General features: G+C 68.6%; 5 protein-coding genes across 7 annotated transcripts in view; 3 read left to right on the forward strand and 2 right to left on the reverse strand.

Moving 5' to 3' along the window:
* SMARCD3 (SWI/SNF related, matrix associated, actin dependent regulator of chromatin, subfamily d, member 3) overlaps positions 1-11054 on the reverse strand; it is a 251183-nt gene extending 240129 nt beyond the window's left edge. Inside the window, exon 1 of the mRNA XM_048951415.1 lies at positions 10923-11054. The gene's annotated coding sequence lies outside the window, so the exon portion shown is untranslated. The remainder of the gene's footprint in view (positions 1-10922) is intronic.
* Positions 3299-5307, forward strand: TMUB1 (transmembrane and ubiquitin like domain containing 1). The gene is made up of 2 exons (XM_048951432.1): positions 3299-3796; positions 4544-5307. The coding sequence occupies exons 1-2, from the start codon at positions 3390-3392 to the stop codon at positions 4896-4898; spliced, it is 762 nt and encodes a 253-aa protein (XP_048807389.1). The 5' UTR covers positions 3299-3389; the 3' UTR covers positions 4899-5307.
* Positions 5596-14133, forward strand: FASTK (Fas activated serine/threonine kinase). The gene is given in 11 exon segments (XM_048951408.1): positions 5596-5699; positions 6001-6607; positions 8398-8868; positions 9345-9493; positions 9606-9822; positions 9980-10139; positions 11111-11202; positions 11320-11402; positions 11404-11942; positions 12092-12206; positions 13935-14133. Coding segments are annotated over 10 exon segments (2475 nt in total). The 5' UTR covers positions 5596-5699; positions 6001-6045; the 3' UTR covers positions 14022-14133.
* Positions 14134-14424: 291 nt separating this feature from the next.
* Positions 14425-25640, reverse strand: SLC4A2 (solute carrier family 4 member 2). Of its 3 annotated transcripts, XM_048951705.1 has the most exons (23): positions 25440-25636; positions 23005-23136; positions 20882-21047; positions 20575-20807; positions 20394-20509; positions 20073-20302; positions 19662-19798; positions 19396-19576; positions 19193-19328; positions 18923-19106; positions 18728-18842; positions 18463-18647; positions 18122-18335; positions 17831-18046; positions 17427-17575; positions 17164-17358; positions 16876-17091; positions 16669-16758; positions 16332-16498; positions 15656-15909; positions 15403-15572; positions 15025-15198; positions 14425-14954 (listed from the first exon to the last, which is right to left on the reverse strand). In XM_048951705.1, the coding sequence occupies exons 2-23, from the start codon at positions 23062-23064 to the stop codon at positions 14874-14876; spliced, it is 3669 nt and encodes a 1222-aa protein (XP_048807662.1). In that variant the 5' UTR covers positions 23065-23136; positions 25440-25636; the 3' UTR covers positions 14425-14873. The 3 variants fall into 3 exon arrangements, with proteins under 3 accessions (XP_048807662.1, XP_048807661.1, XP_048807660.1); XM_048951704.1 differs by having other exon boundaries at positions 17831-18335; positions 20394-20497; positions 25440-25640; XM_048951703.1 differs by having other exon boundaries at positions 17831-18335; positions 25440-25640.
* LOC125696254 (uncharacterized) lies at positions 23153-25420 on the forward strand. The gene is made up of 2 exons (XM_048951707.1): positions 23153-23868; positions 23991-25420. The coding sequence occupies exons 1-2, from the start codon at positions 23344-23346 to the stop codon at positions 24405-24407; spliced, it is 942 nt and encodes a 313-aa protein (XP_048807664.1). The 5' UTR covers positions 23153-23343; the 3' UTR covers positions 24408-25420.
* Positions 25641-25743: the final 103 nt, after the last annotated feature.

Consider the following 25743-nt stretch of genomic DNA (forward strand, 5'->3'; position numbering starts at 1 on the left):
TCTCCCTGGCAATGAGAGCTGCAGCCCCAAGCTGGAGAAGTGCGGGCTTTGCTCGAAACCAGGCAGGGTTTGGGAGCTGCACGTTATGCAAACATGGTGCAGAGCTGCCCAGGATGGCTGCTGGCACTGCAAGCAGGCTGGGTGCTGCAGCACGGTGTGGACACAATGCAGGGTGGGCTCTGCGCCCACAGCACCCGATGGAGGGGCTGCATGGGGAGGGACCTCGGCACCACGGAGCTGCGAATGGCGCTCAGTGGGTGGCAGACATCTGTGGCTGTGCAGCTTGTCAGGAGGGTTCAAGAAGGGGCAGATACAGCCAACATGCACGTGGAGGGCAGAAAAAAAATGAATCCAAGGGTTCCTCACGTCTGGAGAACAACAAGGACTCCAGCTGCTGTGCATCGCTGCACACGTGGCCCAGCAGCGGGCTGCACTGATCTGCAGGGAGGTTTGCTCTCATAGCACCTCGCAGTGCGTGCAAATCAAATCAGGAGCTTCTCCAGAACGTGGGATGTGACTGAATGGCAATCCAGCATCTCACTGCAGTGCCAACGTCGTGCTGTGGGGCTGAGCTCTGCCCCCGGGCCCACACAGCCCCTCCTGCCCCCATGGCTGCGTATCCCTGCAGCCCAGACCCGACCCCACCGGCACTGGTGGCACGGATGTGTCCCCACCCCAGGACCCTCAACGCCTTGGTGCTGGCAGTAGGGCTGCAGTTTGGTGAGACAGAGCTGTCTGCACAGCAGCTCCCCAGGCTGCCCGGCTGGGGCTGATCCCAAAGCACAGACAGATGCACACAGCCATGCACTGTCAGGCACATGGGCAGAACAGAGCCACGCACACAGCTCAGCCCCCCCTGCTGCTGCAGCCACCCTGCTGCCCATGGCTGCGTTGTCCTGCTGGAGCCCTGCAGAGCACTCAGCCCTCGCAGCAGAGCTCGGACACCTTTTGCTCTGTTGTGCCACTGAGTTGTTGTTAGCGAACCATCTCCGTTCGAGTTCCCATCTGCAGGTTCAGCAGATGCCTCCTTTCCATCCCGGCCCCCCACTTCCCAGCTCTCCCCACACTCACAGCCTGCAGGCACTGCAGTCTCTGCTCCCATCTGCAGCCACCCACACTGCAGGGCTGCTCTCCCACCCGTGCTGCTTGCAGCCCTGCTCTGCTCTGCTGCTCCTGCATGCAGCCCCCCCCATCAGCCCCCCACTCCCACTGCCTCACTGTAGCCATCCTGGACCCTGCAGGGCCGCCATTGTGCAGAGCTGGTGGCACTCAGGGGCACCAACACTGTCTGACCACACATCCTGCAGTGTCCAACCATATGTGACTCGTTCCAGACAGGCTCGGGGCTCGGGGCCATGGGCTGCACCGATGGGAGCAGGGAAGCAAAGCCCAAATTCGGTGCATGTACAGCAAAAGCACTGAGAGGAGCCCACGGTGTGGCAGAACAGATGGAGCTCTGAGCAGGGGGAACCACGGGGACCTGAGTGTGCTGTGGGGGGAATGATGATGTGCACCCACAGGCGGTGCTCACGGGGCACTGAGGGCAGCGGCTGGCTCTTCTCAGAGCTGATGGGGCTGTGCTATGGGATCTGGGAGCACCCCGAGACCTCGATGGGGGTCTGTGGTGTGGGGAGCTGCTGTGGGATCCGCATGGGGCTGATGGGGATGGGGGGCTTCATTCCCAAAGGGCTTCAAGGGGCGCTGGGACAGACTGCAGAGAGAGCTGCTCTCATTGAGCAGTGCCTGGAGGAGTGCTGAGAAACGAAAGGAGCTTTGCAGGAGCCACACAGTGCGGTGTGAGGGCTGCAGGGAGCGCCGTGCAGCCAAGATGTAAAGAGCACAATCTGCTCAGCTCACCCAAAGGGAGACCGAGGGCGGCGGATTGCGCCGCAGAACAGCTTTCACAGGAGAGTATAAACGGCTCCTTAATCTATGCAGGAAGATAGGAAAAGCCTCAACCGCTGCGAGCTGCAGCCAGACAAATGTGCACTGAAAATGAGACACCAAGTTTTATCAGGAGGTGATGAACTGCTGGGTAAAGCATGTGAAATGTGAGCGGCCACAGCAGCTCCAATGACTTCGTTCAGCCACGGCCTGTGGGCTGCGCCAGCAGCTCCCTGTGTTCAGCTGCATCTTCCCAGCAATGGGGCTGTGCCATACACACCACTGCTGTGCCATACACACCATTGCTGTGCCATACACACCACTGCTGTGCCATACACACCACTGCTGTGCCATACATACCACTGCTGTGCCATACACACCACTGCTGTGCCATACACACCACTGCTGTGCCATACACACCATTGCTGTGCCATACACATCCATTGCTGTGCCATACACACCATTGCTGTGCCATACACATCCATTGCTGTGCCATGCACACCACTGCTGGGCCATACACATCCACTACTGTGCCATACACACCACTGCTGTGCCATACACATCCATTGCTGTGCCATACACACCACTGCTGTGCCATACACACCACTGCTGGGCCATACACATCCACTGCTGTGCCATACACACCATTGCTGTGCCATACACATCCACTACTGTGCCATACACACCACTGCTGGGCCATACACATCCACTACTGTGCCATACACACCATTGCTGTGCCATACACATCCACTGCTGTGCCATACACACCACTGCTGTGCCATACACACCACTGCTGGGCCATACACACCACTGCTGTGCCATACACACCACAGCTGTGCCATACACACCACTGCTGTGCCATACACACCATTGCTGTGCCATACACACCATTGCTGTGCCATACACATCCACTACTGTGCCATACTCACCACTGCTGGGCCATACACATCCACTACTGTGCCATACACACCATTGCTGTGCCATACACATCCACTGCTGTGCCATACACACCACTGCTGGGCCATACACACCACTGCTGTGCCATACACACCACTGCTGTGCCATACACATCCATTGCTGTGCCATACACACCACTGCTGTGCCATACACATCCACTGCTGTGCCGTGCACACCCATCGCCGTGCCTTCCATTGGCACACGCACCCGACGCAAGTCTCGTAGTCCCCAAGACTACATTTCCCAGCATGCCCCGCAGGGGCTAGCCGCGCATGCGCCGCAGCTCCCCGCTCCGAGCCCTTCCTTCTGGTCCTCCGTTTCCCGGCAGCTCCCGCGTGCAGCCCCGCAGGACTCTCTATCCCAGCGTGCATCGCGGCACTACCAGCGTACACCGCGCAGGCGGAAGCGGAAGCAGCGGAACGCGGCGCGATGGCGGCCGGTGAGGGGGCCGGGCGCGGGGCAGGGGCGGGGCCGGGCGCGCCTCTGGGCGGCCGCGGCCCGGCGGGCTGACGGCGGCGCTCGGTGCCCGCAGGTCGGTAGTCGCCGCCATGGCGCTGATCGAAGGCGTGGGCGACGAGGTGACCGCGCTGTTCGCGCTGCTGCTGGCCGTCGCCGTGCTGGCCTTGGCCTGGGCCTCCACGCGCGCCCCCGAGCCCGTTCCGCCGCCTCGAGCCGCCGCGCCGCTGCCCGAGGAGGGCCCGAGCGCCGCCCCCGAGCCCGTCGCCCCGCACAAGGCCCCGGCCTCGGCCCCGGGCGGGGCGGGCCCCGATGGGGCGGGCGGAGCGGCGGCTGCGCTGCGGGCGCGGGGCGGCGCCGGGGCCCCCCAGCAGAGTGCGGGCGGAGCGGCGGGGGGCGGCCCCGCGGAGCCCACCATGGTGCTACGCCTCAAATTCCTCAACGACACCGAGCGGCTGGCCAGGGTGCGGCCCGGGGACACCGTGGGGGCCCTCAAGAGGTGAGCGGCAGGCGGGGAGGGCGCGTAGTGCGGGGACGCGGGGCAGGAAGTGGGTGACGGTGTAGAGACACTGCATGAGTGGTGAGTGACACCACGGGGCCGGGGGGTGAGCGGTAGGTGACAGCCGGTGGAGTGACAGGGGTGTGAGGTGAGTAGTAAGGAACATCGTGGGGTCACAGAAGGAGCTGTGGGTGATGGCCTGGGGATGTGGGGTGAGCGGTGGGTGACAGAGTAGAGGCATGAGGTGAGTGATGGGTGACACCTGGGGACATGGATTGTGTGGTGGGTGACGGCCTGGGTCGTGAGCAGAGCTGTAGGTTACAGTGTGGGTCAACAGAGCCTGATGTGGGTAATATCACGGGGACAGCCTGGGCACGTGGAGTGAGCTGTAGGTGACACAGGATGGCTTGTGGGTAACGGTGTTGAGAACACAGCGTGAGGTGTGGGTGAGAGTGCAGGGACACCAAGAGAACTGTGTGTGACAGCCTGAGGACACGGGGAAAGGTGTAGGTGACAGCAGGGGGCACCGAGTGAACGGTAGGTGACGCTCCTGGGGATACGGGGAGAGCTGTGGGTTACGCTGCAGGGACGCGGTGAGAGCTGTGGGTGGCACTGTGAGGACGTGGGACGAGCAATAGGTTACGCTGCAGGACGTCGTGCGGGCACAGCACCGCGGTTCTGGGCAGTCCCAGAGGTGGGCTTGGGGTTGGTGCCATCTGCACATGATGTGATGTCCCCTGTCCACAGGACCTACTTTCCCGGGCAGGAGCAGCAGGTGCGGCTCATCTACCAGGGCCAGCTGCTGCGTGACGATGCCCAGAGCCTGGCAGCCCTTCACCTGGCACCCAACAGCGTCCTGCACTGCCACATCTCCCAGCACAGCCCTGCCCCTGCACCCGCCGGCCCCCGCGCCTCCGCCGACCCCGTGCACACCGCCCTCAACGTGGGCAGCCTGATGCTGCCGCTCTTCGTGCTGATGCTGGCCGTGCTCTGGTACTTCCAGCTGCAGTACCGCCACGTCTTCACCGCCACCGCCACCACCTTCCTGGCCGGCCTCACCCTGCTCTTCAGCTTCATGGCCTTCACCATGTACCGCAGATAGCGCTGCCCCGCACCCCGACTGGAACCACCCCCCACTCTCGCGCTGCGGTGCTCAGGGTTCTGCTGCTGCTCCAGAACTCGAGGGGTGTTGGCTGTGTCCCGGTGCTTCAGGGGCTGCTCACAGCCAGCACGGAGTTGGCACGGCCCCGGTGCTGCCCTCAGCCCTCCACCACCGCCGGAAGCCCTCCGCGTACGGGGCGAGGCACGGAGTTGCACCGCAGGGCACCGAGCAGAAAGGGGGGACGCGGCGCCCCGTGAGCCCCCAGGTGCCTGCTGCCCGCGGCTGCGAGCCCTGCGGGGGTCAGGGGGCTACCGGCCCGTGCTCGGGGCTGGGCCCTCGGTGCCGTGAGCATGTGCTCGGCCGTGCTTCTTTTAAGATTAAAAAGGAAGAAAACTGTGGATGCTCCAAACGCTGCTCTCTGTGTTCTGTGCGCGAGGAGGCGGGGGGAGCTGGGAGGAACGGGGGGCGGGGGCGGGGCTCGGGCCGTTCGGCCCCGCTCGGACATGCGCACTGGGGCGGGGCGGGGCCTGCGCCTCGAGCCACGCGTCCGGCCGGGCGGTAGTGCGCATGCGCCCGTATCCCCGGCTCCTCCCCCGTCACGGGACTGCCTCTCATTGGGCGCCGCGCGACGGCTATTTGCATACTACGCTCTGGCTCCGCCCCCGGAAGTGTGTGCTACGCGGGGGCGGTGCCGAGGCCTCCCTGCCGGCGCGGGGGCTGTCGGGAAGATGGCGGACTCGGTGTCCGGGCGGCGCTGAGCGGCCGGGGCGCGGCGGGTCCCAGCGCGGCCGCGAGCGCCATGTAGGCGGGGCTCGGAGGGAGGGGCCGGGGCGGCGAGGCGGGAGGGGGGCCGGGGGGCCGGGGAGGGGGCCGGACGGGCGCTCCGGGGGTGGGGTCGGGGGTCCCGGCACCGGGCGGGCGCGGCGCCGCTAGCGAGGGCCTCGGTCCGCCCGGCGGGCCGAGATCCGGGGCCGGGCGGCGGGAGGGAAGGCCGAGGGCGGCCCGGGGGTCCCGGCGCGGCGCGATCCGGGTTCGGATCCGGGCTCAGGCGCGGGGCGGAGTCCCGGCGCCGCCCCCTCTTCAGCCCCGCTCTCCCCCGCAGGGTCCCCCGGTCCCGCGGAGCCCCCCGCGCCGCCCCGCCCGCGCCATGCTGCGCCTGCTGCCATGGCTCCGCGCCCTGAGCCGCCGTCGCGCGCGGCCCGGCAGCCCCCGGGGCCCGGCTGAGCGCAGCGGGGCCGCCATGCATCCCGCCTGCTACTGCGCGGGCAGGGCCAGGCCGCGCGCACTGCTGCTCCCGCTGGATCCCTACGGCCATGGGCTGCTGCACGCCCTGCCCCCGGACGCCTGCAGGATTCGCGGGCACGGCAAGAGGAAGAGCTGGAACTTCATCCACGAGAAGATGAGCTACGACACCTTCTTCACCATGAAGCGGCTGATCGAGCGCTCGCGCAGCGTGGGCGAGGTGCTGCGCTGGGTGACGCAGAACCCCGGCAAGGTGTCGGCCAGCCATTACCCCATCGCCCTGCACAAGCTGGGCCAGCTCCTGCAGCAGCAGCAGGGCCCGGCCGCCCTCAACGGGGAGAGCCGGCGGCCCGGCCCGGTGCTGGAGCAGCCCGAGTTCCAGACGCTGTGCCAGGCCATCATCAGTGGCTGCTCCAAGTTCGATAACTTCAGCATCGTCAACTGTCTGTACGCTGCTGCCGCGCTGGGTGAGTGGCCTGGGCACGGGGCGGCGCCGAGGGCTTCCTGCGGGAGCGCAGGGTTCTGTGCTCTGGGCGTGTGGAGCAGAGCCATGTCTGTTCTGAGCGTGAATCTCAACCCGTGCTGCTCCGTGCGGGTGGCACCGGGCCATGCTGCACAGCTCTGCCTGGGGCTGCGGAAGAGCGGCCCGCCTGGCTCCTGTCCTGAGACATGAGGGTTGTCTGATGGCTCCTCTCTGGGAGAGAGCGTTCCCGCAGCCTGCGTTCCCCGCTGTGCATCACAGAGCCTTTCTGGCCCGTGGCAGCGTGCTGAGGGCTCCTCGTTAGCCTCGTTAAAGGCCCTGTGCTCCCTCCCACCTCTCCGGAGGGGATTATGCTTGCTGGCTGCCTGTGGCGGCGGGTGCCCGGCCCCCAGCCCAAGCATTCCTTCCAGTCCTGTGCCCCTGCGTCCCACACTGACGTTCCCTGCCGCTGCGTTTGCCTTTTCGTAGCGGCAGCTGCGTGCTGGGCTGAGGTCTGTGCCGAGCTGCATGGAGCTGAGCTGCCTGCGCCCTGCCGGGGGCTGAGGCAGTAACTCGAGATCCTGCTGAAGGTGGGGGGGAGGGGAGGTCCTGCTCCCCCCGGCAGCGCTTTGTGTTTGTTAACTCTGTGCCTCTCCCTGAGCTGGGCTCCCCCGGCCCGCTCTGGTTTTGACCCACACTTTGTTCCCCTGCCTCGCCCTCCCCGCTCCCCATGGGCTCCAGCTCATTAATAAAAATGCTCACCCGCCTTTCGGAGGCCTCCTAAGGAACAAAGCAACTGCTCAGACCAATTCTTCACTTTCCACCTTCTGACTGATTTCTGATGAACGATAAAACGCAGCGACTTACCCCATGCTGCCTTGGTTTCTTTAAAGCCCTTTTAAAAATCGGAGTCTCCTCGTCTGGCTCGGGTGAGCAGTGGGCTACTGGGGCCTCATAGGGCGCGCAGAACGCTTCATGGCTCTGCTGAGGATATCTCTCCTGACACACGAGCCGTGGCCTTTGCCTTTTTTCATAACCACACTGCACACGTGGCCTCTCGTCTTTCTGTGGTTGAATAATGCGTCCAGAGTGAGAGAAAGGTATTTCCCCCAGGAGCCCAATCTGAAAGGCTGCAGCTAAGCTGGAAAACACGAGGAGAGGGAGTTAGAAATGTGGAAAGATAAACTCCTGTCACACACGGCAGTTCGTGTTTCAGCCCTGTGTTGACACTCCGTTTGTCTTCCAAACAAAACACTTCTTTAAAGCGCTTTGAGATGCATTATTCCTCCTCACAAAGACCCGGACCTGAAAATGAAGTCTTATTTTCGTGGATAAACCAAAGGGCTTCTGCTGTGGTGGAATGGCTGCCAGCAGAGTGATGTGCTGCTGTGCTGGCGTTCTGGCCTGGCCTTCTTGATAGGACAAGGGGGAATGGTTTGAAACTGAGACAGGGGAGGTTGAGGTTGGATATGAGGAGGAAGTTTTTCCCCCAGAGGGTGGTGAGGCACTGGCACAGGCTGCCCAAGGAGGCTGTGGATGCCCCATCCCTGCAGGCATTCAAGGCCAGGCTGGATGTGGCTCTGGGCAGCCTGGGCTGCTGGTTGGTGACCTGCACACAGCAGGGGTTGGAGCTGGATGAGCATCGTGCTGCTTTGCAACCCAGGCCGTTCTGTGATTCTCACCTCTGCTCTGTCTTTGTCCCTCCTGCTCTGACTCCCCCCATCACAAACCTGTCCCCAGCACCGTCCCTTTTGCAGAGGTGCTTTTGGGGTCCTTACTGCTGTCCTTTTGCTGCAGGGCTGCCCGGGGAGTCCCCCCTGGTGCGGGTGCTGGAGGACGAGTCCCGCAACCGCCTGGGCCGCTTCAACCAGAAGGACGTCTCCATGGTGTTCAGCAGCGTGATGCGGCTGCACCCCTCCAGCCCTCACCCCCTGGTCGAGTCGTGCCTCAGCAGCTTGGAGCGGCACCTGGAGAAGGAGCGGCACCCTCAGACCCTCTTCCTGCTGCTCTCCTATTACCGGCTGCGGGCGCAGGCCCTGCAGGGCCACCCGGCCTCCGACCAGCAGCTCATCAACAACCGTAAGATCCTGCGCCTGGTGCGGCACACGCTGGGCCAGGTGAGCGCCATGCGGGAGCACGAGCTGGCCCTGCTGGACGAGATGCTGGCCCTGTGCGCCCAGGAGGCCAACAACAAGGCGCTGGAGGCCATCTTCAGCTCGCAGCTCTTCTATGAAAACCGCCAAGAGCGATTCATCCGCAGCATGGCAGGTGAGGGCAGTGTGGGTGGAGACTGCTGGCTGCATCTTGCTGTGCCCATGCAGCCCCATGGCTCCTTCCCACACCCTGGAGCTGCTGGGGTTGTCCAGCGCTGCGCAGAGTCCTGCCCTGCAGTGCAGGCAGCCCAGGCAGGAGGTGCTCTGTGTGGTGCCCACCCGTCGCTGCCCCCCGCAGTGCCCCTTCCAGCACCATGAGCCCACCTCGCCTTGGGGTGGGCAGTGGGTTGGTGTCTGTGGGGTTGCTGTGGAATCGCCTGCACTCAGTGCGCTTTCCCACTGCTCTTCAGCTGTGCCACATGGTTTACGTGGCAGGGATCTGCCCTCCTGCCCGCAGCCCCACACCCTGCCGTGTGCTGTGGAGCCGCCTGGGTTCTGGCTGCTTTGCCTCCCTCTGACCCACGCTGCGGCCCCTTCTGGAGAGCAGCGCTCCAGGCAGGGCCTGAGCCCCGGCTGTGCTTTGCCGTGCAGAGTGGCTTCCCAGGAAGGCCGAGAACCTGACCCCCTACACCATGGCCCTCATTGCCAAGTACGTGGCCCGGCACCGCCTGCGGGAGCCGCGCCTGCTCGACACCATCGCAAACTTCCTCCTGAAGCGCGGGGAGCAGCTGGACAGCAAGGTGGGTGAGCTGTGTGCCTGGTGAGCTGCCGTGGTGCGGGGGGAGCTTAGCTCTGCGTGGCCGCGCGCTCCCGGTCCTGCCACCACCAGCCCGACTCCTCCTTTGGCCACAGGTGATCCAGAAGCTGGTGTTTCCCTTCAGCCGGATGAACTACCGCCCGTCCAACCACAGCGAGCTCTTCCCCAAGCTGGAGGCCATTCTGGAGCAGAAAGCGGGCAGCTCGCCCCTGGCCACCGTCAACATCCTCATGTCCATGTTCCAGCTCAGCCACTTCCCCCAGTCTGTCCTGCATCAAGTCTTCTCCCCGGCTTTCATCACCAACGTTATGAGTACGTCGGGCTCTTCCCAGGGTAAACGCGGCAGTTGGGGCACGGCGGGTCGGAGGCGGCACCGGATGGGGCGGCGCAGCCCCCCGGGGTGAGGGGTGGGCGGCCTGGGGGGTGAGGGGCGGCCCGGGCCCCCTCCAGCCGCCCGCCCCTCCCGCAGGCAGCCCCTATGCGCTCATCGTGCGCCGCTACCTCTCTCTGCTGGATGCCGCCGTGGAGTTGGAGTTCCGTGATTACAGCGGCCCGCGCCTCGACCCGCGCTACCGCGTCCTCATGTTCGAGCACGCGCTGACCGCCGACGAGGCCAACAGGAAGTACAGGTGAGGGGGGCAGGGGGTGCGCTGGTGCCTGGCCCTCATGCAGGCGGTGACCCCTTGGTGTTGCCGGGGATGTGAGGTGCAGACGTGGCTGTGGGCACGAGCTGGGGAGCTGGGCAGGGAGGAGCCTGATGAGGATCAGCAGGGACCATGTGGGGTTCTGCTCCGAAAGATGAGCGATTGTGGCAGTGGTGCAGGTTGGGAGCTGAGCTGCTGGGAGAACCTCTGCTCTGCTCTGCGGAGAAGGACCTGGGGGTCGTGGTGGCTGACAGGAAACCAGTGGTTGACCACAGGCTGACTGTGGACCAGCAGGGTGTGCTGGTGGCCAAGGAGGCCAATGGGACCCTGGAATGCACTGCAGAGAGTGTGGGAGGTGATGCCCCCCTGTGTCCTGCCCTGGGGGGACACGGCTGGAGCAGTGCACCCAGCGCTGGGCTGCCCAGGTCCAGGCAGATGGGAACTGCTGGAGGAACCCAGTGGAGGATGCGGAGATGGTGGGGCCTGGAGCAGCTCCTGGTGGGGCCTGGGAGAGCCCTGTGCTGTGTGTGTGGAGGAGAGAAGGCTGAGGGAGCTGAGCCGTGCCGATGGAGACCTGAAGGGAAGGGCAGGGGAGGAGGCTGGGCTCCGTTTGGTGGTGCTCGATGCCAGGATGAGGAGCAGCGGGCACAGACTGCAGCCCAGGGAGTTCATCTGAACGTGAGGAGGAATTGCTGTGCTGTGAGGGTGGCAGAGCCCTGGACCGGAGCCCAGAGAGGTGGGGGAGTCTCCTGTGGAGATCCCAAAAACCCTTCTGGACGCCGTGCAGCTGCTGAAGGAGCTGCTGTGGGGGGATGGAGCGGGGCGGCTCCAGAGGTGCCTCCCAAACCCCGCAGCTCTGGGATGCTGTGGTCAGCAAGGGGCCGGGCTGGGGCTGTGGGGTGCTGGGGTTGGGCCGTGTCCCCTCGTGCGCATCCCCTGACTGCTTTCCCCCTCAGTTACAAAGGGCTGGTGGCTGAGGCGCTGCGGCAGCTGGTGGGGGAGGAGTGCTACCGGCAGGACGAGGTGCTGCCCCCGGGGTACTGCACAGGTAGGCTGCCGGCACCCAGCGGGGGGTTGTGCTGCCCGGGGGGGTCAGGGCAGCAGAGCTCTGCGCTTTGGGGAGGCGATTCGGGGCCCGCCGCTGACCCCGGCGCTTCCTCCGCAGACTTCCTGCTGTGGATTAACCGCTCGGGCACGGTGCTGCCCCTCTCCCGCGTCCCCGCAGCCTCCAAGGCGCCCCCCGCCGCCCCCCCCCGCCGCCGTCTCCCTGCGCTCCAGCGTCCTGGCGCTCACCTCGGACTTGCAGGACTTTGCCCCCTTTGCTCCGGAGCCCCCCGGCAGCCCCCCGGCGGCGCGCCGGGAGAACAACCTGGCGGGGCGCTTCCTGTCCACGCTCTGCCCGGCCCCGGGGGGGCCCTGCTACCAGCCCCCCTCGGACTATTACTGCGCCCTAAGCAAAGAGTCTTCCCTGGAGAGCCAGGGCAGCTCCACGCTCAGCAGTCCCTCCGAGTGCCTCTCGGCGCAGCCCGCCGGCACCCCCGACTGCTCCCCGCGGGGCTCCTCCGCTGCCACCCTCTTCCAGTTCCCCATCGGGAAGATCCTGGAGGAGGAGGCGGCCGCCTGCCCCGGCCGCGAGCGCTCCTGCTTCCAGGGGGAGCAGCCCCACGAGGAAGCGGAGGGCCGCAGCCCAGCCCCGGCCGAGGACGCCCGCCCTCCGCCCTCGCCGTGCCGGCCCGGCCCGGCCAGGGGTCCCACCGACGGGCCGCCAGCGGCCGACGACATTCAGAGGTACCGAGCGGAGCTGCTCCGCGCGCCCCCCCCCCCTTCCCCCGGACCTCCGAGAGGAGAGGTGCCCCTTCTGCAGCCCGGGGGCCTCCTCGGCCTCGGCCCGCAGCGCGGGGTGACGCCGCCCCCCTCCCACCGTCCCGTCCCTGCAGGGTGGTGCTGTCGGTCAACGACAAGTGGCATTACTGCCAGAACTCCGACATCCTGGTGGGCTCACGCGCCATGCGGGACCGGCATCTGCGCCTGCTGGGTTACTGTCTGGTGCAGGTGAGTGCGGGGCCGGGCCGAGCGGCGCGCGGGGGGGCGGCAGCTCGGAGCTGGGAGCGTCCCCTCGGTTCCTCCTCCTGGGCGCTCACCGGCGTTGCGGGTGCAGCTCGGCCCGGCGGTGCCGTAAAGCGCAGCTTAAAGCTCCTTACTGCCCTCCTGCTGGCGGCCGCCGTGCCGGGCAGCTGCGGGTTTTGTAACCGAGGGTGGATGTGGCTCAGAGCTCCTTGCGGCGCTGGGATCCTGAGCACCGCGGGGGGGACGGGAGCGGGGCTGCGGGGAACGGCACGGAGCTGAGCGGGGGGTGGGGAAGGGCTGTGCCCAGAGGGCGGTGGGCACGGAGCGGCTCCCCGGGGCAGCAGCACAGCCCTGAGCTGCCGGAGCTCGTGGAGCCTCTGGGCAGCGCTGTGAGACACGGGGTCTGGCTGGCGCGTGGTTCTGTGCTGGGGGTTGGACTCGGTGACCCCTGTGGGTCCCGTTGCTGTGGCTCCATGGGCTGCTCCTTCCCTCCCCCACCACGGCATGCAGCGCTTCTGGTTTGCAGTGTGCTGCCAGCTCGGGCCCCGTGCCGCAGTGACACACAGCTGTGGTTTCCTTCTGCATTTGTGGTTCCAGAGGTCCCTCCTTGCTCTGTTTGGTCATCCTTTGCAAAGAGCCCGAGGCGCTTTTAACTTCTTGCAGAAGCTGCTCCACACTCAGCTGTTCTTGCTCCCCTTGCTCGTCCCTGCCGGCTTGCTCAAAGGAGCTGTGCTGCAGCCTGGGACACCGGTGGGGCTCATGGGGTGCCCCCAGCCCACCCTGCTGGGCCAGGAGCTCCGTGGGACTCCAGGCTTTCTCCCCACCCCTTCAGGGCCCTTCCTGCAGTGCTGTTCCCCATCGGGCTGCTCCCTGGCAGCGGCTCCTGTGCTTTCCAGCTGCAGCAGCTGCCTTAGCGGTTCCCCAGGGCTGTGCTTTTCTCACATTTCCTGGGAGGGAGGTGGAAGTGTCCCCTCGTGACCCTGAAGCTGCACGGGGCCCAATCTGCGGTGCTGTGACTCAGAGCTCCGCTGCAGTGCCGTGTGGGGCTGAAGGGAGGCCTGCTCTGCTGGAGGCTGTGGGGTGCTGCCCCGGGGCTGCTCTCTGCCCCCATTCTATGGGCACAGCCCTGGCAGCCATCCCATAAGGTGGCTCTTATCCTTCCTCATCTGCTCGTGCCCCTTGTCTGTGTGCAGCCGTGCCCCAGCAGCTTGTTCCCCGGTGCTGGAATTCCCCCTGTCATTCTGCAGTCTCCCTTTGCAGACTTGTGGAGCAGCCCTGGGCTCCCCCAGCTCCTCGTGCTGGAGCAGGGACTGCCTTTAGTCCCTCGTGCAGGGGCTGTCGGTGTGATTTTGGGTCCTCCCTTTGGGCGCTGTGTGCCGGGCCCCAGGCAGGGCGCCGCAGGGGGGCCGTGGGGAGGCTGCAGCCCTGCCCGGCTCCATGGGGTTGAAAGTGGGACGAGCGGCACCCGGGAGGCAGAGCTGGCGTGCGGCCGTGGGGCGGGGACTGCGGGGCAGCGAGACCCCAACCGAGGACGGCAGCACTGACAGCCCTTGAAGGCGGTCCCGAGGCCCGTTTCTCCCCCAGGACACGGCAGGCGGCCGCCCCCGTCCCCAGGGCCGGCTGTCCTCCACAGTCTGTGCCGGGCCGGGGGGGGGCGGAGGCAGCTTTGGAGAACGGCAGCGCGCGGCCCCTGACGCTTCTGTCCTTTTGCAGCTGCCCTACACGGAGCTGGAGAAGGTGAGTGGCATCGAGGAGGCCAAGCATTACCTGCGGCAGAAGCTGAGGGAGCTGCGATTCTGAGGGGCTCAGCCCAGCCGGGTGGGCGCTGGGGGGGCACGGAGCCCCCGGCCCGGGGGGGGTGGGAAACGGAGCTGCCCCCAACCGGGGGCACGGCCGTGCGGGGCCGAGGTGGTGCGAGATATTTATTGCCGATAGGGTGGGGAGGGGGCGTGAGCGGTGTGCGGGGGGAGCGAGGGGATGTGTGGGGCTGGGGGCCCTCAGCCCCGGGCCCGGGGTCACCGCAGGGGCCTGGCGTTCCTGGGGGTCCCCGACACGCTGCTGGGGAGGGGGGGGGCTGCGCCTGGCCCCCCAGGGCTGTGACAGCCACGCATTGGGGATGCTGCGGGGCCGGGCGCGGGTGGAGAGGGGGGCGCTTGGGAAGCGGGGAGAACTTTACAATAAAACCGGTGAAAAGTGTGCAAAGTCCGTTCTCTTTATTGGCGTGGGGCAGCGCCTCGCCTGCGGCCCCTGAGCGGCCGGGGGGCTCGACGGCAGCGCTCCCCGACCCCCTGGGCTGCCGGCAGCCGGAGGGGCTCAGCTCCCCTCAGCCCACCGCGCTCGTAACGCCGTTTATTGCCATCGGGGTCACCCCGTTAAAGAAGAGCGGGGTTCTGGAAACACCTGATCGTCGGGTGGGAGCGCGGGGCCGGGGCGGGGCGCGGACCTGCGGCGCTGCAGGGTGGCGGTGGGGGGGGCTCCGCCCCACGGCACGGTCGGGACGCGGCCGAGGGACCCCCGACCGCGGCGGAGGCGAGCGGGGCCGGCTGGGCTGCGGGGCGGCTTCTCTTTGGCGGAGCCCCGAAGGCGCGGGGTGCCGGGCACGGTCGTGCGTGGGGAGCCGGCCGTGCCCGGCGCGCTGTCTGGCCGCGGGGCTCAAACCGGCATCGGCATCTCGTTGTACTCATCCATGCCTTCCCGTTCGTCCAGGATCGGCTCGGCTTCGTCCGCATCCAGCTGGGGAGGTGCGGGGTGAGAGGCGGCGGGGGCTGCGCCCGGCGCCCCCCAGAGCCGGGCGGGTACTTACACACTTCATCTCGCGGTCGGTGAAGATGCGGCTCAGCAGGCACATGCGGAGTGGCACGGTGAGGATGAGGATGAAGGGGAAGGCCAGGGAGGCCACGGTGGACATGACGGCCCAGAGCACGGCCAAGCATGCCAGCTGCAGCCCGGTGAAGAGGTGCATGCGCAGCGTGCGTACCTGCATGGGGGCGGGCGTCAGGGCGCGCGGGACCCTACGTCCCCCCTCCCCCCGTCCTCCGCCCCTCCCTGCCGCGTGGCTCCCGCAGCCCGCACTGCGGCCCTAAGCGAGGCGCCCCGCTACACCCAGCCCTGCCGCGGCCCCGGCCCCCCCCGGCAGGGCACGGCCTCTCCCACCCCCAGAGCGGCCCCGGGACCCTCCGACCTTTTTGACATAGGGGACATCGGGGTGGTGCTTGGGGGGCATCAGCAGCAGCTGCAGGCGCTCGTAGAACTGGATGCCGTTCAGGGAGGTGACGCCCATATAAAGGAAGATCCCGAAGAGCACAGCCAGCGGGATCTGGCGCAGCAACTCCCCGATGACGATGGACAGCCCTAAGGACGGGGGGGGAGGGTCGGCAGTGGCGTGCAAGCAGGAAACGGCGGAGCCCCGCGGCCACGTCCCGGCAGGCACCTACCGACGAGCACGGCCACCAGCAGCCCGGTGACGCGCTGCTCCTTCACCTCCTGGATCTTGGGTTTGTCCCCCGGCGCCACCGCCTTGCTCATGACGGTGAGGGCGTTGGCGTGCGTGACGGAGCGCACGGTGGCGGCGGCGAGCCAGGGCAGCCCGAAGAGAGCGAAGAATCCTCCCATGGCCACGATGAGCAGCAGGTCGAGGTGGAACCCGGAGCCCTTCTGCAGCATCCGCTCCTTCTTGCTGATGATCAGCCTGGGCACAAGGGCGGACTGTTGGCGGCGCTCGGCTCAGCGTGGGCGGGCACGGCTCAGCATGGCACGGCACAGCTTAGAATGGCTCGGCATGGCATAGCTTAGGATGGCACGGCACAGTTTGGCAAGGGTCAGCACGGTATGGCACGGCACGGGTCGTCCTGACATGGAATGGCAGTTTGGCAAGGCTCAGCACTATGAGGCACGGCTCAGCATGGCCCAGGCGGGCATGGCTCAGCATGGCACGGCATGGCACAGTTTGGCACGGCGCGGCAGAGCAGAGCAGGACACAGCACAGCTTGGAATGGCTCAGCGTAGCTCAGCACAGCACAGTTTGGCCCGACGAGCGCAGCACGGCACGGCGCAGCTCAGCACGGCGCTCCCAGCCCTGTGCACGTCCCAGCCCGGCCCCGCTGCGCTCACGTGGTGATCTGCGTCTCCATGAAGATGAGGATGAAGACGAGGACGGCGGGGAGGCCGCTGGCCACCATCATCCACACCGGGAAGTCGCTCCTCTCGCCCAGCGGGTTGATCACCCAGCCCCGCTTATCGGGCGCCGTCACCGAGAACCCGCTGGGGACGCTCAGCTTCTGCAGGGCACAGGAGGCTGTGGGGTCACCGGCTCCCACGGGGAGAGGGCTGCCCCCATCCCACACCAGGGACCCCAGCAGGGCCCAACCCAAAGGGCTCCAGGCCCAGATACCAGGGGGCAGCATCCCATGAGGGGCCGGGGGAGCACATGGGGGTCCTGGGCGCTGACCTGCGTGTAGGTGTCGCGGATGCTGTAGTCCACCAGAACCATCACCAGGATGGCGATGGGCACCCCGAAGTCCCCGATGAGGCGCCGGATCTGTTGGAAGGACGGAGTCAGCCCGGCCCCGAACCCCCTGACCACCCTTGGGCTCTCTGTGCCCCCAAAGCCGGGCTCACCCCGTGCCCATGCTGCCGTCCCGCCTGCCCCACGCACCCGTCCAGGGAAGAAGCGGCTGTTCTTGAACTTGCGCAGGAAGAAGGCGATGAAGAAGGTGCCGGCCATGAGCACCAGGGAGAGCAGCGCCGTGTTGGGCTGCCCCGTCACCTTGGTGGCCTCGCGCTGCGCCGTGCCGTTGGGTGCCGCGGTGCCGTTGCTCCACACCGTGCCGTTGGGCTGAGCGCAGCCGTGCAGGGGGTGCTCCTGGAAGATCTGTGCAGTGTGGGGCGTCAGGAGCATCCTGGCCCTGCAGCACCCACAGCACCCGCAGCACCCGCAGCTCACCTTGCCCAGCTTGGAGAAGGTCTCGTAGATGAAGATGAGGGAGATGAGGAAGGAGAAGATCTCCTGGGTGAAGCGCGAGACGAAGCGCACCAGGAAGCTGCCCTCGCAGGCCACCATCAGCAGCACGATCAGGATGAGCCAGAAGCCGATCCACACGCGCCCCACCAGGTACTCCAGCCCGTTGGATGTGCAGAACTGCAGCACAGACGGGGTGAGCGGGGGCGGCCATAGGGACCCCACAGCCGGGAGCAGCCCCTGCCCACCGTGAAGAAGGCCTCCTCGAAGACGAGCAGCGGCCCCGAGAAGCCAATGATGAGCAGGGGCTGCGCACCCAGCAGGCAGAACAGCACGCCCTGCAGCGACGTGGAGATGATCAGCTCTGACACCCCGATCAGGCCGTGCGTCTTCTCCCCTGCAGAAAGCACGGGGTCAGAAAAGGCCCGTGGGGTTGGGCCAAGGCTCCTCACTACGCACCGCACTCCTCCATGCCGCGCAGCGCTCTGCACAGCTCCATAGGGCGCCCTGCACAGCTCCATAGGGCGCCCTGCACAGCTCCATAGGGCGCCCTGCACAGCTCCATAGGGCGCCCTGCACAGCTCCATAGGGCGCTCTGCTCCATCCCCACACAGCGCTGCCCCATCCGGATGCACCCCACGCCTGTGCTCACCCAGCAGCCCCCCGAAGGTGATGGCCGGGGACAGCGCGGCGAAGTAGATGAAGATGACGGCGGCGATGCACTGTGGGTTCAGGGCGTCCCTGAAGTCGCTCAGGTAATGGGGGTATCGGCGCCGCACGTCCCGGATCAGCCCCCCGAAGGGCCGCCCCGTGCGCCGCAGGGGATCGTCCTCATCCTCATCCTCAGCCACCTTCAGCTTCAGCAGCGCTGCACCCGGATGGACGGACAGATGGACGGTCGGCCCCAGCCACCCCACGCCCGCCCCGCCGTGCCCCAGCCCACCTTTCTCCTCGGGGGATTTGGGCTCCAGCAGCAGCCTCCTCTCCTGCTCCTCGCGTTTCTTCAGCATCTCACGCTGGAAATGTGCGACGCTGCGCAGCAGCTCCTCGCCCTGCACCTCGGAGGGCGGCAGCACCACGCTGCAGTCCAGGAACTCGTTGATGGCCGTCAGCAGGTCGTGCCGGTCGTCCGCCAGGTAGGCGGCCTCGTGGAATTGCTGTGGGCAGAGGGGTCAGGGCGGGCTGCTGGGCACCGGCGGCCAGGGGGGACAGGAGTGGGAACAGGGCACAGGGATGGGAATGGAAACGGGGCACAGGGATGGCGCTGCAGGCGGTGGCACCCACCTTGTCGGACATGAGGGTGGAGATGGAGCGCCCGATCTCATGGTAATCCATGTGGGTGCTGCTAGGGCCCAGCAGCACGAACAGGAAGCGCACGGGGACGGGGACCTCCAGCACCGAGTCCAGCTCCACCGCCTCCTGCAGCCGCACGAAGGCCATGGTGGGCTGGTCCAGGAACTCCACGCAGCCTGCGGGGCGCAGCGCTCAGCACGGGGCGCCATGGGGTGCACAGCACACAACCCCCCCCCCCCCCGCCACCCCTCCGTACCCACGAGCACCACGGTGGCCTCGGCGTCGTCAGGGATCTTCTCCAGCAGCTTCAGCTCGTGCTTGGACTTGGAGCGGGTGATGCCGGCGGGGGGCGCGGGGGGCGGGACCTCACGCTGCAGGCACGGGGGTCAGCGGTGCCCGAGGATGAGGAGCGGCAGCGGAGGGGGGGGAAGGGGGAGGAAGGGCTGCTCACCTCCCGCTCCACGTCCACGCGCGTGTCGTGCTCAGCACCGTGCCCGGCGATGAGGGGCTCGGTGACGGCCGGCTCTCCGCCCTCAGCCACGTGGTTGGTGCTGTGGTGGTGCACCAGCAGCGAGCCCAGGCTGCCGGCTGAGATGTTCCGGGGGAACGAGAACTCCTTCTCGTCGCTCGGGTGGCTGCAGACGGGCACAGAGCTGCGTGCGGAAGCCAAGCGCCCGGGCTGGCGCCTCCCAGCGCCGCGCGGCCCCGGCCCCGCACCCACCTGTGCTTGAGCAGCAGCGCACGCAGCACGTTGGCGCGGTCCTCAGCCCGGATCTGGTCGGTGATGACCATCTGCTCCACCACCTGGTGGGCCACGCCAGGCAGCGTCTTCTGGTCCAGATCCAGCAGCACGGCGCCTGGGGGGCAGCGGGCTGAGCGGGGACCCCCCTGCGCGCACCCCCGGGGGTCGGCCCCGCACCGTACCGTGGGACAGCGTCTTGCGCAGCTCCAGCAGGCTGCGGAAGGACAGCGAGGCCACGTGAGGTTTCCCCCAGCGGTCCGTCTCCTCCTCCACGTCCTCCTCAAACTTGATCCAGCGCGCCGTCTCCTTCCACTGCAGCTCCTGGTTCTTGTCCAGCACCAGCTCGTTCAGCTCCACGAACACCTGCGGCGGCGCGGTTCGGTGGGTGCCCCGCAGCACGACGCGGGCCGGACCCCCCCCCCGGGACCCCCGTCCCGGTACAACCCACCTCATGGGGCTGCCGGTCCGACCTGCGCGGCCGCGCGCTCTGCTCACGGTGCTCCTTACCGACGTGCACCACCTGCGCCTTGGCGCTCTTCCGCACCAGGTGCCGCCGCACGCCGGGCACGTCCTCGAAGCGGTGACCTGCGGCAAGGGGAAGCGGCGGGCGGGTGGGCGAGGGTGGCGGGCGCAGCCCCGCGGGACGGGGCGGGCAGCGGGGAGGAGAGCCCGGGCACCGCCGGCGCGAGAGCGGCCGCTCCTGGAAGCGTCGTCGCGGCGCACGCGGTGCCGGAGGTCTCCGAGCCGCGACTGCGGGGCGCTCTGGGGAGGCGCCGCCGCACGAGGCCTCGCTCGCCCCGCGCACCGCTCCGGGACCCCCGGACCCCACCACCCCCCGGGGCGCGGGCGCCGCACGCACTCTTCATGTAGTCGAGGTCGGCCGATGCCAACGTCTGCGCCTCCGATTCATCCGTGGGCACCTTCTGGTACTGTGCCTGCTCCGCGCCCGTCATGCTGCCGATGCGGCGCCGCTCGTGCAGGTTGTAGCTGCGGTGCCCGGGCTGCGCCCTGCCCGCGGGGCGCCCGGGGGAGCCGCCATCCTCGGGGACGGCGCTGCCCTCAGCTGCACGGCCCTCCTCGGCGCCGGGGCTGCAACACACAACACAGCCATCCCGCACAGCCCGTGGCACAGGACCCGGCGCTGCGCACAGCCGCGGGGCGCGGCACAGCCTCCGCTCACCTGGCTGCCGGGGGGGCCGGGGCTCCGTGGGGCTCCGCCGTGGGGCCGGGTGGCGCCGGGGGGGCCGGAGGCTCCTCCACACGGCGCTCGGTCACCTCGTCCTCCTGCAGGAAGAACTGCACCGAGAGGCGTGGCACGGCCAGGAGAGGCCCCGCGCCCCGCGGCCCCGCGCCGCCCCTACCTGCACCCCCTCGGCGGGGCCGCCCCGCAGCTCCTCGGCCGAGCGCTCCGTCTCGGTGTCGCACGCTTCCTCCTCATCCTCCTCCCCCTCCTCGATGGGAGGATTCTCCCCGGGGGCGGCCGCTCGCCCGCGCTTCTTCCTGCCCTTTTTGGGGGCCCCTTTCTTGCGGCGCGCGTCAGGCGGCAGATGCGCGGACAGGGGGTGGTGGATGTGCAGCGAGGACTGCCGGTGGTCTGCGGGGTGGCGCGGGTGTTGGGGTGGCTGTCCCCGCCCCGCGCCCCCCGCCCGCGCCCCGTACCCCACTCACACTCGAAGTCCTCCTCTCCGTAGATGCGCCCCGGCTCCTCCACGCTGCGCGGGTGCGCGTCGCTGAGGATCTCCTCGAAGCGCTCCACGCCCAGCGCCTTGTTCAGGTCCTTCTCCTCTTCCTCAGCCAGCGGTGGCGAAGCGGGGCCCGGCGAGGGCGGCTCGGGCTGCGGACGGGACGGGGCGGGGCTGGGCCGGGCCGGGTGCGTGCCACGGCTCCGTACGGTGCGGACGCCGCCACGGCCCTGCGGCACCGCGGGGAACGGACATCCCGCACGCCCCCACGGCACGGACACCCCCGCGGCATCCCCGGTCCGCCACCCACACCGCACTCCTGGACGCAGCCCTCCCCCGTGCCACCCCGGACACGGACGCCCCGCACGCCCCCGCGGCACCGCACGGCGCGCGCATCCCGCATAGCACCGCGGCAGCCCCGGGCGCAGCCGCCCCGCGCAGCCCCAGGACCCCGCACCCGAAGGACGTGGCCCCGCGCCCCGCGTCCCCCCGGCTCCGCGCCCCACACCCCCCTGTCACCTCCCTGCGCCCGCACCGCCCCGGGACGGCTGCCAGCTGCAGGGTGCGGGTGTGGGCGCGGACGCGGGATATGGGGGCGGGGTGCGGGATGGGATTTGATTGCGGATGCGGGGTGCGGGCCGTACCTGAGTCATGGCGGAGCCCTCTCCCTCCGCAGCGCTCGCGGCGCTTTATCGGAAGGTCACGGCGGTGGGGGGGGGGGGCGGCGCGGGGGGCGGCGGCTCCGTCCCCCCCCCTCGGCAAACACCCGCGGAGCCGCCCCGCACTGCCTCAAGGTGACAGCGCAGAGGGCAGCGCAGCGCAGCAGCATCCCGGCCCCCCCCCCCCCTCCTCCTCCCCTCCCCGGGCTGTGCTATGCGCGGCGCCGCCGGAATGCGCCCCCCCGGGCGGTGCGCGGCCCTCCGGAACGCGGCTCTGCCCCCGGCCGTGCCCGGATCCCGCTCGGGGTTTGCGCTGTCGAACCCCTCGGCACCGCCCGTTCCCTTCCCCCCAAGGTCTCCCCCGGGAAGACCCCGCGGAGGGGGTGGCACGGCTGTAGGGCCGCCCCCCACAGCCGGGGGGTGCGGGGGTGCCGCTGGCGCCCCGCCCCACAGCTCGGGACCCCCCCACGACGGCATCCCTCACCTCCAGCAGTGCCGTCTCTGCCACACGGTCACCCCCCAGACCACCACTGAGGACCGGGGTGGCCCCAAAGAGGTCCCAGGAGCCGACCCCCCCTCCAGCCCAGAGCCCCCCCAGCCTCCTCCCAGCCCTCTTCCCTTTGCTGCCCCATGACTCCCCTTGCCGTCCCCACCGGCGTGCACCCCGCCTGCGCCCCACGGGCGGTGCCACAGCGCCGGATCCCACAGCCCTCCTCAGGACACCCCCCCCCCCCCCACATCCCCTGCCCCAGCGCTGAGCTCCGGCTGCGGTTACACCCTGGACCCCCCAGCAAACCCACCCCGCCGGGCCGGGACGCCGGCGCTGTGCCATCCCCACACCGGGTGGGCGACGCCGCAAAGCCCCCTGCACTCTGTCACCTGCAGGACAGCGCGGCCAGGCGGTGCGGGGTGCGGAGCAGCGCCTTACCGCGATGTGCAGGAGGAAATCCATGGTGGCACAGTGGCAGGGAAGGGGCGCAGAGCTGTGCCAACCACAGACCCATCCCCGGTCACGTGCCACCAACGCAGCCACGGTACGGGGACGGCGAGGGGTTAATCGTTAACCAAACAACTGCGGTCCATAAACCCGCCGAGCTGAGCAGCCGGCACGGCATCGGCACAGCCGGCACCTGAGGGTACCCCGGCCCCACGGCTCAGCCTCACGGTGCTGCCCCATAACCGCACCGGGGCAGGTGCCGTGTGCCCGGATGGCAACCCTGGGGTGCATGGGAGGGCTGCGCAGCGCCACGTGCCGTGCTGTGCCACGCCGTGCCACGCCGTGTGCTGCGCCACGCTGCGCCACGCTGACCCCCGCTGCCCCGTGCCATGCCGTGCCGTGCCGCCCCCCTCAATGCCGCGCTGACGCACGCCGTGCCGCGCCGTACCGGCGGTGCCGTGCCCCCACGCTGCGCCTCCGCCTCTCTCCCCGCCGCCCCGTGTGTGCACTCACGCTCTCGAAGGCGGAGGAGACGATGTGGTGCAGCTCGGAGGACACCGGGGAGCGGCTCATGGTGCCGTCGGGCGCAGCTCAGCCCTTCTCCTTCTCGCGGGGGCTCAGAGGGCGGTGTGGGCGCAGCATAACCTGCGGGGCACGGCGGGGTCGGTGCGGGTCTCCCGGTGCCGGCCCGGAGCCGCGGTCGGCGTCGCCTCGGGCTGACCCGGGGCCGGGGAGGGAAAGAAAACAGCGCTGCGGGCTGCGCCCCGCGGACGGCTCCGGGAGGGTTTGTGTTGGCCGCGGGGCCGAGCGTCGGGGCGGCGGCCAAGAGCAACGCCGGAGAGCGGAGCTTGGATGGGGCCCAGCGCCGCGGCGCGACCCCGACCGCGCACCCAGCCCCAGCCCCCTCCGCTGGGCGCCACGGACGGCGCCGGTCCCGCCCGCGGCCCCCACCTGCCCCGGGCAGCTCCGTGTGTGCGGCGGAGCCCTCGGAGCTGCGGTTATTGCGGCCGGAGGTGGCCTCATGTGACGGCACAGACCGGGCGCAGGGATGACCGCGCCTCACATGGGTGCCCGTCATCGCCCCCCTCATCGCCGTGTGCCGGACGGCCTCCAAATCCCGCTCTTCCCAGGAGTTTTCCTGACGCTGTGCCCATCGGCACGGGCAGGCACGGCACAGATAAGCACTGCTGTGCCTGCCACACCGCGCTTCCGTCCCATTCCAAAAGCATTGGCTGCAGTCTGGCTCCGGAGCCCAACCCCTGCACCAGCTGCTCCCTGCAGGCACCGCAGCTGCTGCTTCTCTGCACGGGTTGCAGCCTCCTGAACACCTGCTGGGCTGCGCAGAGCCGAGCCGGGCTGCCCGGGGCTCCACTGTGGGTAATAATGTAGGGACCGCCGCGGGGCGTCCCTGAGCAAATCCACGGGGACCAATATGGGGACATCCATGGGAACCTCTGTGAGTACAGCCGTGGGGACATCCACGGGGACAACATCCATAGGAACACCAACGGGAACATCACGGGAACGTCCACGGGCGCCACCACCCCCATGGGCACCCGCTGCCGCCAGCCCCCAACCAGAGCCATCAATTCGGCAGTGCCACCGCAGCCGTGCAGGGAACACGGCCTCCTCGAGTGACCCCGCTGGAAACGGTGACGACGCCGGTGCCAGAGTGGCGACTGAGTCACCGTGAGCACAGCGGGGCAGAAGAGGAACCTCTCGCTCCGTGCCAGGAGAGGAACCGCGTGCAGGCTGAGTCAGGGGGCTTCCCGGAGCCCCCAGCCCAGGTGAGGAGCGCGCAGGGGGTGCGGCGCCCCCCCGTGTGCCGCCTTTCCCAGGCTCTCGGCGCGGCACAATGGGCTCTTGTTTGCGGGACCAATCCAGATAAGCAGGGCAGGTCCGCGATAGGGAGATAGCGCTGCCAACACCGCCGCGCTCCATTAATTACCTCCTGGCTCCGATTAGCGCCTGTGCGTGAGCCGGCTCTGCTGCCCCCGCCCCGCGCTGCCATGCATTCCTGGGGCCAGCCTCGACCTGCCCGCCTGATCCCGCCTAAGACGATTACAGGGCACCGTCCCGGCAGCCGCACCGCGCCCCGACGGGGCTGCGGCACCGCTGCGCCCGCACGGCCACGGCACCGCACCGGGGAGCGGAGCGGCACGCAGCGAGGGGACCCGCGGCCGGCAGCGCCACGTGGGCGCAGCACCTGCAACCGTCCTGCTGGAGACCCGCAGCGAGGCCCTGTGGGCAGCACGCTCACAAGAAGCATCTTCAGGTGTGCCATCCGTGTGCGTGCACCACTGCCGTGTGCGTGCACCACTGCCGTGTGCGCCATCCTGTGTGCCATCCTATGTGCAACCTGTGTGCCATCCCGTGCGCACCACTGCCGTGTGAGCGCCGTCCCCATGAGCACCACACACGCCCCAGGCTCACGCTGTTGTTTTGCACACATTGGTGCCCAGGAGACAGGGAGAAACTGAGAGCCCCACAGCTGCCCCGCTGCTCGCCAGGCGCCGACACGGAGCTCTTCACATCCATCCACCCCCTTGGGGGCCGCCGGCGCCCATCCCCACATCCGGTGCCGCCGGTGCGGCGCGGAGCGGCTCGGAGTGCCCCGGCGTGCCGGCAGAGCGAGGAGCCGGGCACACCGCCACGTCCCGGCCCGGCTCACCCGCGGCTCCGCGCGGTCCCGGTGCCACCGCCGCCCCTTCCCGTGGCGGTGACCGCGGGATGGATCGGCGCCGCCGCCCCCGGGCTCAGCCCCGCGGGGTTTTGTGCTGCGCGCTGCAACTTCAGAAACCGCCACCAAAAATATCGCCCGCCCCGCGGTGACCTCAAAGCCGTCGGGGCCAGGAAATGAATCACGGCGCCGCGCCGCGCCCCCGCGGGACCGAACCCGAATCCCCCTACGGGGACGCGGAACGGAGCCGCGGCTCAGCCCCACTCACCCCATCGCCCCGCGGTATCGCCGCGGTTCCGGGGCTTTGGCCGCCGCCGTCCGTCGGTCCGTCCGCGCCCCTCTCCGCCCCGCGGGGCTCTTATAGCGGTGCGCGCGGAAGAAGAGTGGCGGCGACGGAGCGCGGCGGAGCGCTTTGTTCCATCCCAACGGCGGCGGTGCCAACTCCGAAGCGCTCCGCCGCGGCCACACCTCCGTGCGGCGGGGGGGGCACGGCCGGGGGGCTCTCCCGGCTGGGAAGGGGGGGGGGGGCGGGTCGGGGTCACAGCCCGGTTCGGAGCGGGGGGCGGCCCAGC

This window comes from Lagopus muta, chromosome 7 (assembly GCF_023343835.1).
Source record: "Lagopus muta isolate bLagMut1 chromosome 7, bLagMut1 primary, whole genome shotgun sequence".
NCBI lineage: Eukaryota > Metazoa > Chordata > Aves > Galliformes > Phasianidae > Lagopus > Lagopus muta.

Excerpts from the sequence above, each read along its gene's own strand:
- TMUB1 (XM_048951432.1), top strand. The coding sequence starts at position 3,390 with ATGGCGCTGATCGAAGGCGTGGGCGACGAGGTGACCGCGCTGTTCGCG. Across the intron at positions 3,797-4,543 it reads ACCGTGGGGGCCCTCAAGAG|GACCTACTTTCCCGGGCAGG; the intron begins GTGAGCGGCAGG and ends CCCTGTCCACAG.
- SLC4A2 (XM_048951703.1), bottom strand. The coding sequence starts at position 23,064 with ATGAGCCGCTCCCCGGTGTCCTCCGAGCTGCACCACATCGTCTCCTCC. Across the intron at positions 20,808-20,881 it reads CGGAGAGGAGGACTTCGAGT|ACCACCGGCAGTCCTCGCTG; the intron begins GTGAGTGGGGTA and ends GCCACCCCGCAG. Across the intron at positions 18,336-18,462 it reads CCACCCTCATGTCCGACAAG|CAATTCCACGAGGCCGCCTA; the intron begins GTGGGTGCCACC and ends CTCTGCCCACAG.
- LOC125696254 (XM_048951707.1), top strand. The coding sequence starts at position 23,344 with ATGGGGCCCAGCGCCGCGGCGCGACCCCGACCGCGCACCCAGCCCCAG. Across the intron at positions 23,869-23,990 it reads TGCCCGGGGCTCCACTGTGG|GAACACCAACGGGAACATCA; the intron begins GTAATAATGTAG and ends CAACATCCATAG.